At 40.7% G+C, this 19,263-nt stretch overlaps 1 protein-coding gene across 3 annotated transcripts in view; it reads right to left on the bottom strand.

The window, feature by feature from the left end:
* The window catches only part of NELL1 (neural EGFL like 1), a 302,534-nt gene that overhangs the window by 58,995 nt on the left and 224,276 nt on the right, over positions 1–19,263 (bottom strand). For all 3 annotated transcript variants that reach the window (XM_075426698.1, XM_075426696.1, XM_075426697.1), the window contains exon 15: positions 11,935–12,030. In XM_075426698.1, the coding sequence (XP_075282813.1) occupies positions 11,935–12,030 (96 nt within the window). The remainder of the gene's footprint in view (positions 1–11,934; positions 12,031–19,263) is intronic.

Below are 19,263 nucleotides of genomic sequence, written 5' to 3'. Positions count from 1 at the left end.
AAGCCACTACCAATAGCTGAACAACTCTCTCATACTGGAGTACCACCTGTGCTCCAAAGCATCAAATGGGAACCCAGGAGATCTTCATAAAACATCACCTCATTGGAATTCAGTCTTCACAAGTGATCATGTAAGCAAGTAAAACACACGTCATGGTCATACCTCCTGACAGATCAACGGCAGACCAGTTTCAGTATTTTGGTAACACTCCAGAGAAGAACCAATCTTCTCCTCATGGCCACAGAGCTATTTCACTTCTGTGCCTGAAAATTTTCATCAGTTTTCAAGGTCAGTGGCTCAAGTACAAAAGCAAGGACAGATCTATCCTGGCTATTTGTTAAAATATTATCTTGGAAATGAGAACCATTTAATCGTTCTTGAACTGAGGAGTACCTACAGCCCAAGTTGGCAATAAGCCAGCAGGCTGTTATAAAGAAGCTGGGTGGCTGCAGCACACGTGAGGGTGATGCATGGGATCCTAATCAGAGTTTGAGTGCCCCTCTGCTCTTCTCAGCTCAAAATGCCCTGCTGCCTACCAGCTTACAACAAGAAGATGCGGCAGGGGCACAAGAGCCTGTAACGGGCCCTGGTGAACTGTGCCATCCAGCTCAGAGATACTGCTACTTCCAAGAAAATGCAATGAGAAGGACAGCGAAGGAGTTGAGCTCACCCTTACACACCTACGTGCTTGTCCTCCACCGAAGAGTCATTCACATTTAAAACCATGTAATTGCCATCAAAAGCTGTAAGGATCTGTAACCTATCACGGAAATGCAGCCATCTACGAAGGTAGGCATGGGTGCCACTCCACACTAGCCAGACAGCTACTTCAAATGTGTCATATCTCTGACTGACATTGCTAAAGAAGGCAGAATGTAATTACTTGAGCTGAAATATGATATAGGTTCATCTGGATCTTTAATGACCAAAAGTGTTTAGGGCTTTCATTTCATGTCTCATTCCAAAGATAAACGAGTACCATTCCAAAGATTAGATTGCCAGCTACTGAGATTGTCTCTTCAGAAAATAAAAATCAAATAACAAAAGGGATTTCACTCTTTCACATAAAAACTCCTCCATTTCTGTTTGTCTCTGAAATGACTGATCTACTTAGTAGATATTACATGTTGAAAGAAATAATTCAGATGTTACACAGCTTAAGTAGTAGAAAAATCCTATTGAGCTGCCTGAGTTGCTAAATCAGAGGTTCTCATTTTAAAAGCAAAAAAATGATTGATGTATTTTGGAACAACACTATTTCCGCAAATGTGCAGGCACGAATAGATTTTTATCATAACATTACAAAAAGTTTGAAAATAACTTTGACACATAGTTCCTTGAGGTTGAGTATGACCGCTATTTTAAAGCTACTTTAATCATAAAGGTACTAGCAAAGAAAACATTCAGCCAGAACAATCCAAGTTACTTTTATGTTTCATATGTACCTTACATTAAGCACAGTATTGTTTTAACATCTTGCATATTCTTTCTCTGAGGACTACAGGCATGAACAAAAGCCTAACAAAAGCAACAGGAATCTGCCCAGTGAGTTAGCAAGCTCCGAATCTGGAATAGCCATTAACGCCACACTTTCTAGGAGATGGATTTATAGGCCTTTTTCACACCCAACTGGTATTACTCTATCGATTTTTTGGTATTTCACCAGGCATGATACGCCGAATTATCCAGAAAAAAGTCCACTGTGAAAGAGATTCTTGGGTACATCATATATTTTCTGCAGCAAACAGACACATCATTATCAAACTATGGACAATACAAATGTTTCGTCTAACACAGAAAAAGCCTTGGAAGGGGAAAAGGAAGTTTTTAAGGTTCCATATCAGCCAAACCTCCTATTTAATTTCTTCTCTGGACATACACATAAGTGCGATCCTAAAGAAGACAGACTTGTTTTTTAAGGTCCACACACTGACTTTATTTCAGCAGATTTTGCAAAGAGACACCTCCTCCTGTTGTAGGCTTTTCTTCACTGCAGGGTTGTATTGCTACATCCCAATTCTGCAGTCTTCCTGGGGCAAACTGTTGAAAACCACAGGCGTCAGCCTTACAAAAACAGATACTCAAAAGGACTGAACTTCAACAAAATTGTAGATGTTACAGAGGCTACCTCAGTTAGTAAAGAAGGGATGACACTCTGTTCAACTAGGGTTTAATTCACATTTTCACCCTAAGTCCTAAAGCAAAATAATTGGATTGGTTATCCTCATTGTATATAAGCTGCAATCCACATAAGTCTCTTAAGAGAGTAAACAATTTATGGCATTTTAATTGCCTTATATGAATGGGGACACGACCCCTTCCCTCTGAATGTCAGCCCCATGAAAGCAAGTGGAGGTGACTATTGCTTTTGTGGTGATGCATTCCTATCAACGTGGGAAAAGGTCTTGCTGGTTACACCTGCGTTTTTTCCTGTTGCATCACCTCCATCAGTTTAAAGTGTTCTTCTCATACCATAATTTTTGAGGGGAAAAAATCTTCAAGTAAAAAAGAAAAAATGCAGGAAAACTGTCTTTTTGTCAGGATTAAATACACAATAACCTCTACAACATCAGCTTGTTGTTTTGCTCCATTCTTTTAACTTGTCACATTATTTCTCAAAAGAAATTGTTTTCTGATGCTTGTTCTGATGACTGAGGCATATTTCCTCTCACTACACCTTGATTAACTTCAATGAGACCACTCCTGAAATATGTTAGCATTCACTGTATAAACTTCAGCAGAAATGGGCTCTTCATAGTAAAATTCTCAGAGCTGTACAAATTTTCTAAAGAGACCGAATTCTCTACCCAGTTTGAATAGGATCTTACTCCTAGATTAGCTAGTTAGATTTGTACCATAGATCACCGAGTTAAAGACGGCCTATTTATCATTACTAACTGCAACTAACACAGCTTGTTCCACATAAAAACTCCACTCTAAATGCTCTTTTGTTTCACTAGGGCCATTTATTTTTCATTTCACCTAATTCAATTGCACCAGATCCTGAGGCTTCCGCTCAGGTGAAATTCCCACTGAAGCAAAGAGGATTTCTGTCTTTAAAAAAAAAGTACCTCTCCGTGTCTGCTCTGCAGATCTTGATTTGCTGATATAACTCAGCAAATTTGTATATTCATGGTTGATTCTCCAGTCCAACATAGGCTATTAATAAAAATAAGGTGGCAAAGAGCTTATTAAACTCAGTAATGTCCCCTAAATACGGACTGTAGTTGGACAGACCAAGGTAGTTTTTATTTAATATTTAGTTAGTCCACTACCTATTCTGGTATTTCTCCTTAAAATTATTCTGGTTTTCACTGATGTAAGCATCTGCCTGGAAGAACCAAAAAAGGGGGTCAGTACGTCCTCACAAACTAGGTTATAAAATTAGCCTTACTGCACTGCATTCAAAGCAGATTTGTTGGTTTTTTTTAATTAATCATAGTAAAATGAGAGACATGGTTCACAGTTAAGTCATCATGAAGTAGGTATTATAAAGCAACTGTCTGTTCTGTACAGCTCACATCACAAGAAATGCTTCATATATAGAAAATACTTGCAAAATGGGAATTTCATTAATATATGAATAGGTCTATTTGCTCAAATATAAATATTTTCTCACATTTTTGAGTGCTTTGTAGTTCTCAGTTTTCTTTAATATAATTCAAGTGGTGATTTTCCCACTTGAAACAAATTTAAATCCCACTGCCTTGTCCTCAGAATCCACGAGGAACCTGAAGCAGGTATGTCTGCGCAGAAGGCGTGGGGGATGTTCCTGGTGATAAACTGGATGAAGGCCAAGTCAGGGACTGAGCACTTTGAGCAAAGGCCAAAGCAACACAGCCTTCGACAGGGAACGCCTGTTCCCAACGCCTCGGTTTGAGCAGGGCTTTTGCACAAAATTCAGCTATGTAGGCTGAGGGCTGTAGTAAGCTCAGAGGGAATACTGCGCTTTTATGTTTAGAGCTTAGCAGTTTGTTGCTGCTTAGTTCACCTGTATCTTTCTAAACATGATGTTCTTCCTGTAGTACATAATTAGAACTTATGGCTGAGTAAACATCTAACACTGTGTTTAGCAGCAGCGAAAACAAAGACAGAAAACAGGAACAAACAAACCTCCCTTTCCCCCAGCCATTTCCAGGTGCTATTTAGAAGGCAAAGAGAGGCCGTAACGTTTTTTAGCTCTTCAGTCAGAAGAGTCTATATTCCTCACAGCGTGCTCTTCTCCACCTAGGAAAGACGGGCATCTCCTCTTCGCCTGTGAGTCCTGCCTTCACGCCCTGCACTGTGCTGCGTCTTCCAGGCACATGATGGAAACAAACCACACCAGCGTCCCTGTATTTGCATAATTCCATTTGACCTGAGGAAATGCACCGTATCCTTCTGGCACGCATCTCTCCAGCACTGCCAGAGAAGTTGTCCTTCACAAAGGCATGCTGCCATGTGACAGCGCCCAAGTAGTGCATGGCGCAACTCCAGGAGTGCCGAGAGGCTCCCCAAGGACCAGGGGGTGCAGCAAGCCCGGCCCCAGGGAGATACAAGGACTATCGCTCTACTTCCCCCTTCACTCTGCTCTGCAAGTTACTCCAAGCCAGACAACTGCTGGCTGACTCCACTGGTTGTCACACGCCGCTAGTGACATGAGAATGGGGACACATGGGGTCTCGCAGAACACGCTTGGGGGAAGGACTTGTCTTGCAGGGACACTCCGACTGGTACAGCTCATGCCAGCATTCACCTGAACGGTGCTCTTGGACTCCTGGATTTTCTTAAACTTCAGAGAGCTTATGCAGCCTTGTTCTGGGAAGGGCCTTTCAAAAGTTCAACCCAGCCGTGGCAGAGGGTGTCTCATGTAAAACTTGACTGACTTCATCACTAAATTCTGATGCACTAAAGAGCCATTTTTTTTAAACATTTCTATGAAAACTATGTTTATTAGTCCTTATCATGACAAAAAGTAAATTTTTGATATAAATTCAGTCAGTTCCCCCCATACTGCTACAAGGATCACTCACCTGTAGCTTCAAGACAATTGCTAGCAGCTTTGTAAGAGACTGAACACAGGTTACTATCCAGCATTTTGGCAGGGTACTTGTACCTAAAAGAGATGTCATCATTTTGTTTGGAGTTTCTCCTTCTGTTAATTGCTTCTAGACCTCACTGGGGGTCTAGGTAAGCCATCAGTTTCCTTCTAAGTTTCCCACTCTTTTCCTTCCCTTCCAAAGGACTTGCTGCCATTTTCTGTTTAGATTTTTCATTGCCTGCTTTTCAGCAAGAAAGACACCATGAAGGAGTCAAATCTATTTCTCCATAAGAAAAGTAAGATGCAAAGGCACTGGCTTCATGAAATCACATCCATTAATTTCTTTAAATATCACATGTATTTTCAGTTCACTACTAGGGTAACTGAAGCATAGCAGCGATTTTTCTAAGCTCTATAAATTCTATAGTGGATCTTCACAAGTTATTAATCCAAGAACATCAGAACAGGAACTGGAACACAAAGAAAGATGGCATGCCAAGACACCATCTAAAGATATTTTTCTTAACGTTTAAGGCAAGAGAATAAAGATTTTAGAAACTGGGTTTGGATATTATGTGCACTATAAAGTTTGATCAACAGAAATTACCTCTTGATTACCTTGTTTTACATGAATCCAAATGCAAATTAGATGTCAGCTAGCTAAATCTTGCCTTTCTCTAGTCTAAATAAAACCGCAACCTTAAGTAGCACCTGACATGTCCAGCTGGCATGTAGACACTGGTCAGGGTGAGGTAAGTGGAATCTGAGTGGAGAAATTCAGATTGTAGGAATCTAGAATAGCAAGCATAATCCCAGTCAAGATAAACAATATAATACTACCCAATTTCTAAGTGCAAGCTTTGGGGACCAAAGGGGTGGGGGGGACACCAACACAATTTTCTGTGACTTAAAAAAAATATATTCAATGTTCCTCACCAAGTCAGAAGACCATGAAAGAGATATTTTATGACCACGAGTCACACAAATAATAAAATATTAGAATATTAGAATCATTTGTTACCTGGAATGTCAAGATATCCTCTCAGCTAACACAAAAGATTAATATAGCAGGTATTCCTTTCATTACAAACAAACAAAAATATATAGCCCAGACACCTGAACATAACAAATAAACTATACAGCAACATAAAAAATATCCCTTGCAAAAAAACGAAAAAAAAACCACGCACAACAAAAACACTAAACCAAACACAAAACCACACCAAACACAGACTCTGCTTAGTACTTTTCTTGCCTTTTAAAACTAAGCTTTTACAGTACACGAGGCCGTGTAAGCACCGCAAAAACAAGTCCACTCTCCTCATGCTATGGCCAGCTGGAGGGATGGATGGTGTCCTCTGTCTGGGAGATTTCACTTTTCTTTGGCTTGGCATTGTAAGATAGAACAACTTTTTCTTCCACTAAGAATTGTTCGTTGATTTGCAGACAGATGTCCCCTTGATCCTCAGAGATGGTCTTAATCAGATTTTTCTAGTAGATATTCTTTGATCTGTTCCCTGATATCTTTACAAATGGCAGCTTTGTGTTTTCTATCACATTAATGTATCACCCCTTGCCATTTTGCAATAAGCGCCGCTGGGACCAATGCTGTAAACAGCTTGGCAGCAAATGGAGCAGGGTAACCTCGGCCACGTGGAGCATCTGCCTTCTCTGGATCTGTCGCACCCTCAGGAGTGTCATATCAACCACAATCACCGTTCTCTGTAACAAGCCAAGCATTGTTCACTCCACCCCTCCTATCTCGCACTATACTGGCTTCGCCTTGAGAGGCTTTAGAAAGAATCTCATGCAAAAACCTTGTGCCCACTGCTGCAGAGCTGGTTTGTTTCCCAAGATAAACCTTGCTTCACATTTTACAAAAGATCTTAGCTAGAGACAGGTAGGGAGTTTTGACATTTATCTTACCGTACTCGGTGCAAACCTCCTTCTCTGCTTTGCTTTGGCTTTTGTTTGACTTTTTTTTTTTAAACCAGGTTCCTCAACTGAAATGTCTTTGATAGCTACACACCTAAAGATTGATCCAGCTCAGGAATCAAAGAAATAGCACCTGGAAATACAATTCTCACATTTTTTGCTCTCTCCAGAGTCCAAAGGAATACAGACCGATGGGAGTTTTACCCAAAGGACTGCAGGAGACAATATACTCCAGAAGAAGCAATTGAAGAGACGAGTACACAAAGAAGTATGTAGCTTCTTAGACAACAACTCCAGATACTGCCAACTATTAGGAAACAAATCCGCTAAAGACCTCCTCATTTTCATGATGCCATATCCAACTTCAAGCTATACACATAGCAACATTTCATTACACACCTGCAAAATTTATGACTGCACTGCAGAATCCATATGTAACTAGTGCCATACTGCAAGTTCTGGGTTGGTCTTTTTCTCCCCACTCGTATTATAATTATTGGGATTCAAAGCACATTTCTCAGCCATGGTACATACTGAAAATGATCTCTCACGCCGATATCAGACAATCTTTGTACACAGAGTCCAAAAAGACACAAAAAAATAACCCCAGTAATTATCACATCCTGATGCTTCGCTGTCAGGTCTTACCCTTGCTTCTGACTGTTTACAATCAGCAGGTAATTCTTCGACAGCGCTCTATCATTCTGTGAGAAAACTGTTCTCCTGTGCTTTACAAAGGCTATAAACACACATGCAGCTACCACAAAAATATTTACCTCTCTGAGCTCCAGCCTGCACAACGTCCTTCTGATCTACCAGAGACATATTCCCCGTTCACTGTGTACCAGCTCAGACAGTAGCTGTCATGAGCCAGGGGAGCAAAGATGTGGTGTGATGGCTTTGAATTCCTTTTGGAAGCGATGCCCTACCACTGCCAAAAGCCCTCCTGAAGCTTTTGGAAAAATATTGCATTTGCCTTGACTTGCCCCTAGCTGGGAACCCACTGCTTCAAACCCTTCTGCTGTTTCCTGCTCATTGCCCAAAGTTATAATTTGTACAGACAGATGCCATAACTAACTCAGCTGAAATTTCTGCCACCACTGGTCACCATCCTAGAGCTGTACAGAAGCTGGTATGTATTCCTTAGGCCCATGCACAGGACCATGCAGGTAGGTGTTCAAGGACCACTTGCAATTTTTAGGCACTCAGTCATCTGTTTACTCCTGCCTTTGATATCATAGATCATCCTGCCTATCTCATCCTTACTACCTTCATCAGTGGCAGTAGCGACTAACAGTCCACAAATACACAATAATGGCGAACGCTGTCTACAAAACCAGCATTAAAACTCCACTGACTTCTGTCTCTTTGGATAAGACAGAAAAGCAGTGCAAGGAATGATGTTTTAGGGTTTTTGGTTGGGTTTTTTTTTAATGTTGCAAAAATATGAAATGCAGAAGACATCACTGGATGGAAAATAAGGGCATTAGGTCCATGCTTGCCAACAGCTCTTAGAAAGTACTGTGTTCGCATTCCTCTGCACACCAAAATGTCTCTCAGAAGCCTTTAACAGGGACGCCTGCCATCAATGCACCTGGGCTTAAGCCAACAGCGTTACATACAGTTAAGGATGCATAGCGCCAGCTCAGCCGTCAGGCACGTACATACTGGAACCATACAGCAACGTCAGCAAAAACTCTAACATAAAAACTTTATAGCACAGGTATCACAACGTATTAAATATGACTGCAATTGGTAATGATCACAGAGATCACTGATTTCAGCCCTGGCCAGCTAAACACAAAATGAATCAACAAAAAATTGATTAGAAGACAGAATCAGATCCTAAAACAACAAAACAACAAAAATTCTGTAAGAAGCATCAAGTACATACTTAAAGAAACAGCATTATAAAAAATGGACGGAAGGAGGAATTGCTTGACAGTATCTCTGGATATCGGTTTGCAGTTCACCTTCAAAAAGCAAAGGCAGCCCCACAACTGCTGTGATGTTTCCTTATTTCAGGCAAAGCAACTAGCAAGAGGTAATTCTTCTCAGCAGCATGTTGAATTATGTATTTGTACATAAGCCTTAAATGTGTATTTTAATTTCACCTGAGGAAATTACCAACATTAATCCTACCCTTCTCAAATATCTCTGAATTTTTAATTAACCCAATACCATCATTTCAACCAGGCAGTCAGAAATGATGGGTAACATATGATTCATATTCAGAAGTAAATGCACCTGCTTTTCAACAAGATTTCTAATTACTGATTCATTTCACCCTTTACATGACGAAGCCAATTTGGGTCATACTGTTTTTAGCTGGTGATGAGTCCTTTCAGCTCACTAATAATGTATAAGGAATTGCTGCATCATCGGTTTGAACGACATTTTTAAATGCACTGTGGTGAATAGAATACATTACCAAAACACATCATTTTACTTCTGATATGTGTCAGTTCACCGTCAGCTTTCATCAGATAAGATTTTACCAGCAACATTTAAGCTGTCATTTAAAGGGACGTCCCACCATTTCACCATCTTGGGTCTACGTCCTAATGATCGAGGGAGTGCTACCACATGTTAAATATAACTAAGTGCTTACTTCTAACATGACAGACAAAAGGGGAAAAAAAAATGAACAAACATGGTTTTTAAATACTTTAGATGTCCTCTATAAACACTGCAGCAAACTGCAGTGAGACTATGAGGAGGTATTTACAGAACTGCCTCCTCTTCCTGACAGCACTATATCTTGGAGCAGTAAGCAAGTAAGCAAAGGGAAGCCTGCTTCAAAGGTGGCTCATCACCTTTCTACTCTGAATATTTAGTTTTTCCAGGACATGCACCTTCAGATGGCTGAAGCTGTTCTCACATAGATCTGACATGCACTTAGCCACTGAAATATGCGTATGACATAAGGTATATCTGCCGAAGTTTTCAAACCCTCTAACACAACTAAAATATGACAGGTTCTCATATGCAAAGCCCTATTTATTCTCAAATCAGTTTGCACACCAGCTTTCTCACAGTTACCATCATTAGCCTGACTTGTAGCACACTGGCAAATCCTATACATCTCCAAAGAAAAAAATAAACTTCCTTCTGGTTCAAGTCGTATAGATTTTATACAAGGAAGCTAGCTCCTTCTGACATCTACCTCTAAATTTCTTGATATAATGAGTACCATGCCTGCCCTGTTTCCTTTACTTGGTGTGCTAAATCATATTTCAGATCAAAACAATACAAAAGACATGAAAAAATAAGAGTCAACAACGGTTATGTCATTCATTTATCAATTTTAAACCATCACTTCAACAGCTTAAAGACTCTGTGTTCTAGTTATGAAAGTCCCTTCGCAGCTGTAAGAAAAAAAGATAGTTTTAAGACTCCTGGGTGAAAGCAGGACAGGCAGTGGAGCTGAACGCTGGCCTGAAGCCGCTGGCTCCTGGGGCAGGCAGGGCACCTGTGGGCAATGCAGGTACTGGTTTTGCAGCACCATATTTTCACATATATAAGACACATCTCTGGTATCTTGCAACCCTCTGAAAGTACCGTTTCCTCTGAATAATAGATATTCTGGAAAAGAACGAACAAACTATACATGGGCGAGTGTACCTAGCAGGATTAGAGGCTGCGGAACTATGGTAAGTGGGGATCCAAGGCAGGTGCTTCTTGCATTACTTCCCCACGTGCATTGCCAGTACTTACTGCTGAATGTCAGGAGGCTTGGGAGCTTAGTTCTATTTAAAAAAAATAACCCAAAGACTACACATAATGGAAAATAAACCCCTGCAGTACTCAAATTTACTCAAGATGATACGAAAATATTAAGGTCCTAGTTTATTCCCAAATAATTAGAAACAATGCTAACAACTAGAAACTATGGGATTTCAGTATGCAGTGATTTGAGTACACCCATAAAAAGCTTTAGCAGTTTTCAGGAGCTACTCAAAGCAAATTTGTTGATAATAACACTTACATTACTATGTATTATAGTAGAACAGCTATGTATTAAACAGACACTGCTACACAGGAATTACTGAACAAGCTCTGTGTAACAAGTGGTTCCAGTGATTTAACTTCTCCTTTAACAGTTTTTTCTTGGGTTTCTTTTTTTTTTTCCCTTAAACCCCAGCAATTATAATCTCATCCATACTAGCATCATGCAATCTGTGTTAATACTTTATCCACATTAACCATTATTCACTTTATTTCCATCAGTAAAGGCAAGTACAAAAAGTTTATTAACAAACACACAATGCAAAAAAACTCTATCATTGGGTTATTTAAGTGAAATACAATCCCAATAAATACCAACTAAAATGAAACCCCAAATCTGCTATATAAAGAATCTAATAAGAGTCCCACATGGAATTCTGTAAGATTCCTTCTTTCTCATTTAAGGTAGACAAGGAACCAAATCTTTGTGAAACAAACAGAAAGGTGAGCCTAGGAGGCTGTCAGAAGCAAATCTTGAAATGCAAAAAAAAGATCTGGGAAAAGGTAAAATCAAACCATCGCTAATAAGATACATCTTAACAGACTGATTCTATGAAAATTGGTGGCCCCAGTGACTTCGAAAAAAATCAAATCTTCAGAATTCAATAACTTTAGGTGAAAACCAAGCATCCAAGTTCTGGTCTAATTTACACAACAGATTCAAAAAAAGCAGACGATGACCTTGAGCTTGCACCACAGGAAATAGGTGGAGCATATATTTTTCACTTGCCATCCTCTATAATTAACTACAGGTGTTCACCGGAAGCAAAAGCAAAGACTTCCCTATTTGTCTAAAGCTTTCCATGTTTCATTTAAGACTAGATTTCAGTTAGGAAAAGGCAGCCATGGAACAGTTATATATCTTCAATGAAGAGAAAATATCAAGTAGAGTGAATAGAAAGTAATTATTTCTTAATTCAGCATATCATGTTTCTCTTTACCAAAGAAGGTGCGTTTCAGTAAAGCTTTACCTTGCTCACAATGACTTCCTGTGAATCCAGAAGGGCAGACACATTTGTTAGGGGCTACACAAGTTCCACCATATCTGCACCCCTCCTCACAGAATGCTGAAAAATAAAAGGAGTATGTGGGTATTACTTAACTATTTTAAAATTTATTATACACTTGAAAGATACTAAGAAAAATATCTACATTCTAAGCAATTAACAGAATTCAACATATTAAAATTCAGTCCACCTGCAAACACAAAGAGAAGTAACTCAAATGACATGGGGAAAAAAAACTCAGATTACACCGTAGGCAACCCACCTCGCCAATAAAAGATTAATAACCATCTGGAAGAAGAAGAGAGGGAAAAATACAATGTACAATTTTAATGGGGCTGATCTTCTTTCAATTATACCCAATATGGGTATTACAATTACAACGCTCTGGTGATCCACAGAGGACAGGCTGGTCAGACGGTAATAACTACTTTGTTTCTCACTTCTATCAATTCCACTTTACTGAAATGTCTGTGAACACATCATATTTTCCAATATTTTTATTTTTAAGTGTAAAGCACACTTTGTGGAATCGGGAAATGAAATAGGGTGTGGCTCATGACTGAAAACAGGAGAAGGGCTCAACCACAACATAATGCCTCTACTGAGGCGTGATTCTTGACAGAGCAATACACAAGTACTTAACAAGTGTATCTGTCCAATAACTAGGATTTGAAATGAATAATGGATCTCATCTCTCTTCTTGTGAGCACTGTGTGGCATTCCTCTCACTTATAGCACGTTCAGCAGCAAGTCTACTGACTGTGCAAGAAGTACACTTGCAGTTAAACGGTATTCTTTTTTCCTTCTTTTTGTTGTGCTTGTACAAGGAGGGGGACTGAGATAAGAGAAGGAAAGCAAAAGGCAAGCATCAGGACATGATCTGTTTTGCACTGTTAACTCGAGTCAGACCTTTGCCAAGACTAAGAGCAGGCTGACCCAGAACACACTCCCCACCCTCTTCTCGATAATTATTGAACTCACAAGTTACTCAGTGGGTTTCACTGCACTTACAAGAAAAGTATACAATTAATATTTAAACAGCTCTCTGCATCTAAGCTAATAAGGGAATTGCAAAGTGTTTCCTGCAAGCTAAAATCACAGATGGAGTGTTGGCAAAGAGATGTTACAAATGCTATGAAAAGGCTTAAAGTGCTAGGTAACAGAAGAAATGTTTAAGATTTATTTCCCAATGTACTAAAAAGAAAAATAAAGTGAATAAAATACTAGGCATTAAAAAGAATCTTTTCGAATTGTTAACCACTTAGAGGCAAAAAAGCACATCATCGTATCTCTTGACTGAATTGATAGACGGATCTGCCTTACTCTAAATATATAATTTGTAGCATGTCATGCTGTTTTATGGAGGATATCATGGGGAGAAGAATGCTAAAGTGGTTTAGAGAAGATGTTAGTAGAATATCATAACCACTCCTGTGACTGGCGCAAGGCAGCAGTGTGGAGAAAGCATGGTTCTTGCCCAGTAACTCTTCCAGCTCATCAATGCACATACTCCTTATGGGAATCCTCTGAAATATATCTGTTTTGAAACCAGCCAATTTCTACATTATGGGAAAAAGAGAAATACAGTTTTAAGAGTAGAATTTTTTGCTTTTTTGCATATAAATATCTGTAAAAAAGTATAACTGTGCAGAAAGCTGAAAGTGCCAGTATGAAATATAGCTAGAAAATATATGAAAAACACGATGAGAGTGAAAAGATTCCCTCCACAGCTCTTGAAACAATGTTTGCTCATTTCTAGTCTCAGCACTCTCAGAGAAAGTACAAGTTAAAGTCTCCATCTACGTTTTTTCCGGTTTAATATTGAGAGTAAGCAGAGATTTTCTTGAAGTAATAATACATTTCTGCATGACATCAAAATAATCAGGATTTGTGGCAGAGCAGATATATAGAGCAAAAGAAGAAAAATATTGGCAAAAATGAGAATGGGAAAGAACTACACAGGGGTCATAAAATAGAAGTAGTCATAAAGGGCATAAAAAAAAAAAGTTTATTGTCTATAGCAATCATGCACGCCCATTGAAAGTCATTAGAGCTGATGGGGCTAGGTAGGTAACAGGTGGGCTTCAGTTACAGCGCTCACACATGTTCTTTGCCATCATGACCGATACTGCCAACTTGCTAACACGAAATGCGTGCTTCTTAAAATAAATCCTGTTCCTAGGTCTGCACAGTAAGGTGGTGGTTTTTTCTGTTCTCTTTTAAGGTTACTAACACAGAAAGCGTTATGAGACAGGGCTGATCATATAAAAGATTTTCCCATTAGTGCAAAATTTGTGTTATGCCAACGCAGCAGCCAGGTCTTGACATCTACAGGCACCGCCAAGCATCCTATTCACATCTGGGAGAGAAAGACTGGGATACCTGCCACGGGTCACAACTCCCTCTCTGTCCTTCTACTCCTTCTTACACATCTGTGTCAAAACACGCCTCCCGTATGCACACCCAAATGTGCTAGTGCCTACTTGTGAGCGTTTTGAAATTCCCCTATCCTTTAGGGGTCACATCTTAGCAACTTAAAAACCCAATAACTGCACAGGGACACCCCAAGGAATTGCTCTACTACTGCACTGCTCACTGCATGAGAAGTCACTCAGGCACTAGCATGTTACATGGATGTCAGAGAGAGGATGGAATTGGGGAAGAAGCTGGGAAATGGCTGCCAAAGGAAAGAATTCCACCCTCCTTTTCAATTTTTCCAGAAGCTGAAAAGTCCTCTGCAATACAGACTAACTGCTTGTCTTTGTTGCTCAGACCTTGGCACATTTGGGAGGGGTGGTTCATTCTTATATTTTTATGCAAGAAAAGAGAATCCCAAGGAAGAGTGCCAGAATTATCCCCCTGCTCCCCAGATGGTTCCTCTACAAACCCTCTGACTCCTCCATTGCAGGCTCGCAGGAAGTGGGAACACCAAGACCACAAATCTCAGAGTGTAGTTACAAAATCAAAATGTTTGTCTAAAGGCTACTTTCCTGAACTGCTACAAAAAAGTGTTCACAGTATTATATGCAACACCGATAGCACTACACTGAATTTTAAGAATGGTCAATACATTTAATAATAGAATTCATTTTCAATTGCTAGCAATTGTACTAAACTTCACTTATTTGAACTATTTTCTCTGGTAGTTCTGCCTCTGGCTAAAGCCTTGTGGAACATTTCATCAAAATCCCTTCATTTCCAACAATGAGATTTTTCCTTTACACCTTTAGTCAAAGAGATCGATTAAGGAAAAATCTTTACATCACTTTGTGCCTATGCCTTATGGACAAGAGGACCCAACAAGGAGCAGCTCAGTGACTGAATCGTAAATCAACTGGAGTGTCCAGACTCTCACGAAACTACCTGCTTTGTTATATGTCTTGTGGGCTGTGGGACCCAAGACCTCTGCTGTGCTCTAGGCTCTTCAAAATCAAACCTCTGTTTGGGGAGGGGCGACAGGGACCCACCAGTACCACAGAAATAGCAGTTATAAACCTTGATTGCAGACTCCCTCCTACTCAAAGAAAACAAGAAAGATAAAACAATGCTGGATCGTATTTGCTAATGTATTCCCATAAATAGATCCTGTCTCTGAAATTATTTGCAGGCTGGCAAACTTGTTAAAAAGGAGAATGGTTACTGAATTTGCAATAAAGGTTTTAATCGGGAAAGTTAAGTGAAGATCACAGAATCACAGAATAGTAGGGGTTGGAAGGGACCTCTGTGGGTCATCTAGTCCAACCCCCCCGCCGAAGCAGGGTCACCTACAGCAGGCTGCACAGGACCTTGTCCAGGAGGGTCTTGAATATCTCCAGAGAAGGAGACTCCACAACCTCCCTGGGCAGCCTGTTCCAGTGCTCCGTCACCCTCAGAGAGAAGAAGTTCCTCCTCATGTTCAGACGGAACTTCCTGTGCCTCAGTTTGTGCCCATTACCCCTTGTCCTGTCACTGGGCACCACTGAAAAGAGCTTGGCCCCATCCTCCTGACACCCAACCTTCAGATATTTGTAGGCATTTATAAGATCCCTTCTCAGCCTTCTCTTCTTCAGGCTGAACAAGCCCAGTTCCCTCAACCTCTCCTCGTAGTGGAGATGCTCCAGTCCCCTCACCATCCTTGTAGCCCTCCGCTGGACTCTCTCCAGTAGCTCTTCATCCTTCTTGAACTGGGGAGCCCAGAACTGGACACAGTACTCCAGATGAGGCCTCACCAGGGTAGTGTAGAGGGGAAGGAGAACCTCCCTTGTCCTGCTGGCCACACTCTTCTTGATGCACCCCAGGATCCCATTGGCCTTCTTGGCAGCCAGGGCACACTGCTGGCTCATAGTTAACCTGTCGTCCACCAGGACACCCAGGTCCCTCTCTGCAGAGCTGCTCTCCAGCAGGTCCACCCCAAGCCTGTACTGGTGCATGAGGTTGTTCCTCCCCAGGTGCAGGACCCTGCACTTGCCCTTGTTGAACCTCATCAGGTTCCTCTCTGCCCAGCTCTCCAGCCTATCCAGGTCACGCTGAATGGCAGCACAGCCTTCTGGTGTATCTACCACACCTCCCAGTTTGGTGTCGTCAGCAAACTTGCTGAGGGTACATTCTAACTCTTCATCCAGGTCGTTGATGAAGAAGTTAAACAAGACTGGGCCCAGTACTGACCCCTGAGGGACACCACTTGTCACCAGCCTCCAACTAGACTCAGCGCCGCTGATGACAACCCTCTGAGTTCTGCCATTCAGCCAGTTCTCTATCCACTTCACCGACCACTCATCCAGCCCACACTTCCTCAGCTTCCCCAGGACGATATCATGGGAGACTGTGTCGAAAGCCTTGCTGAAGTCAAGGTAGATAACATCCACAGCTCTCCCTTCATCTACCCAGCCAGTCATGTCATCGTAGAAAGCTATCAGATTGGTCAGGCATGATTTCCCCTTGGTGAATCCATGCTGACTACTCCTGATAACCTTCTTTTCTTCCACTTGCTTGATGATGGCCTCCAGGATAAGCTGCTCCATCACCTTTCCCGGGATGGAGGTGAGGCTGACCGGCCTGTAGTTCCCTGGGTCCTCCTTCTTGCCCTTTTTGAAGATTGGAGTGACATTGGCCTTTCTCCAGTCCTCGGGCACCTCTCCAGTCCAAGATGCCATTCGAGTAAAGACTACATGGGTAAACCTCCATCATTAAAGAGTCTTCTTCAGTATTCCGTATGTAAAAGAAATGGAATCTATTGATTTCAGGAGGCTTCTGTCAAAGTGAACAGACCTCTGTAATGCTAACAGATTTCTTCCTCTGAAGCAAAAGCCTTTATCATATAAAGGCCTTTCCTAAATAGACGCAATTTCTCTGAAGAGCAGGAGTTTTATTTATGATGTATGTCCTCCCTGATTATAGATGTGTAGAGATCAGAAACAGACAAAATGATAAATTTGCTGAATTTGTCATTTTTGTGATAACCTTGCAGGGACAGGAGAGTCTCACCGTGGAGCTCCACAAAGAGCAGCATGAAAGTACCCACTAACTTGGCACCATGCCCCTGGACAGGCAAAGGTTGCATACCCGCTGCCTACGGATTTATAGAGTATAGCTTCTTTTCCCCTGTCCAGTCAAATAGAGTTATCTCCTCTCCCAGTAAGGCTATTATGGATATCCCCAGGAAGGAAAAGAAAAAGTTAGCAGAGCTAAAGCCTCTTTGAGTGGAAGGTGTGGAACGTGCCTGACATTTTTGTAAGTTCCTTTTGTCCTTCCCTAGATCTAGGCAGTAATGCGCAAGAGAGCCTGTGTGAGGTAGGCATGTCAACCACAGCTTCAAATATTTGTACTTTCTGTTGCTGAAAATTGTAGTCTCTTTTTGGCCCCTCTGCTTACAAGACTCAGGTAAAGCTGGACAGTTTGGGTTCCAGCCTCCTTTCCTACAGAGTCAAAGGAATTGCCTTCATTGTTCTAGCTTTTTTTATGGCAGCACAGTACAATACTTCACTGTGCTACTACAGGAAAGCACGTACTCCAGCACGGAACCATCACGCTGAACAAAGACCTCTTGCTTACAAGCATAATGCAGTAATTATGATAAAATAAAAACGTTTATATTTATAAATATATACAAAATATTTTTATTAAAATAAAAACAACTAAACCCAAGTCATTTTCCTACAAATTTCAAGGGAATTATTTTACTATGAAGAGATACAAAAGCCACCTTCCCAAACAGATATTATTTCTTGATATATACAAAAATTAAATTTTCTATAAAGCTACAGTAAAACATCACAACATTAATATTACCGTTGCATTAGTATTTTATAAAGTGTCATATACTGAAATACATTTATTTAATGCACCTTTTAATAAAGCTATTTTGTGATGTTGCCCTGGTACAGCATCATCCCTACTTTTACAGCTGTATCACCCACTACGATGTTACCACAGGCATATAAAATGACCAAATGCAATGGAACCATGGGTATAATATACTGCACTCCCTTTCTTCCTTTAACCTGTCTGCCCATTACTTTTCAAAAAAGGAAACTCATTTAATATAGAAGCACTTAATTTATTTAGGGTTCATCATCTCTCATTTGAGGATAAGCAAATTGTCAAAATCTGAACTGACTAGAACTCTATCAAGTGGATAGTCCCTGTTTCCTCTTCACCTCACCACAACCAGTTAGTAACAAACACCACTGTTTTAAGAACATCTGTACAATGTGTTTACTAAGCAGCAGACTTCTTCAACGTGACAGCACAAATGGAAGAGTTTCAAAAGCGACAGCCTTAGCAGTGGGTAATTTTGGCTTCTTCCGCTGCTTTTCTCTCCCTCATGACTTTCCCTGTTTCTTCTTTAGTCAAGACAACAAAAAAAGCATTGAAAAAAAATAGTTCCATTAGTACTAAAAGGAACACAACTGCAGAAATAGACAAAATGTCCCATAGCTTGTATAAAAGGAAAGAATACAGCAACACCAAAAATGCAGACTCCTGCCCCCGACATCACAGGAAGAGAAGCTCTTAAGAAAGAAAAGAGTTTTGTTCAACAGGGTATACTGTATGCACTTATATGGGCCAAACCCACACCTCCTCCTGTATCACATCAGATGCATCACCGATAAAGCCAACCACTAGCCTGTTTCTGTGAGCAAGGTACTCCACAGCTCGTCAGGCTAAGGGCAGTGCAGAGTAGCCATTGGCCTATTCTGCAGTGGCAACTACAACGCAGCTCAAGGGGAGACCGTGTCCTTCAGACAGTGTACAAGATAGCAGCTTCTATCGTATAGTAGCGATATAGTAACTTACAGCTTTTCTGCACTTTGG

Source organism: Opisthocomus hoazin, chromosome 7 (genome assembly GCF_030867145.1).
Source record: "Opisthocomus hoazin isolate bOpiHoa1 chromosome 7, bOpiHoa1.hap1, whole genome shotgun sequence".
In the NCBI taxonomy this organism is placed as follows: Eukaryota; Metazoa; Chordata; class Aves; order Opisthocomiformes; family Opisthocomidae; genus Opisthocomus; species Opisthocomus hoazin.
The sequence above is the reverse complement of the archived record's forward strand: the minus strand, read 5'-3'. Positions and strand labels throughout refer to the sequence as shown.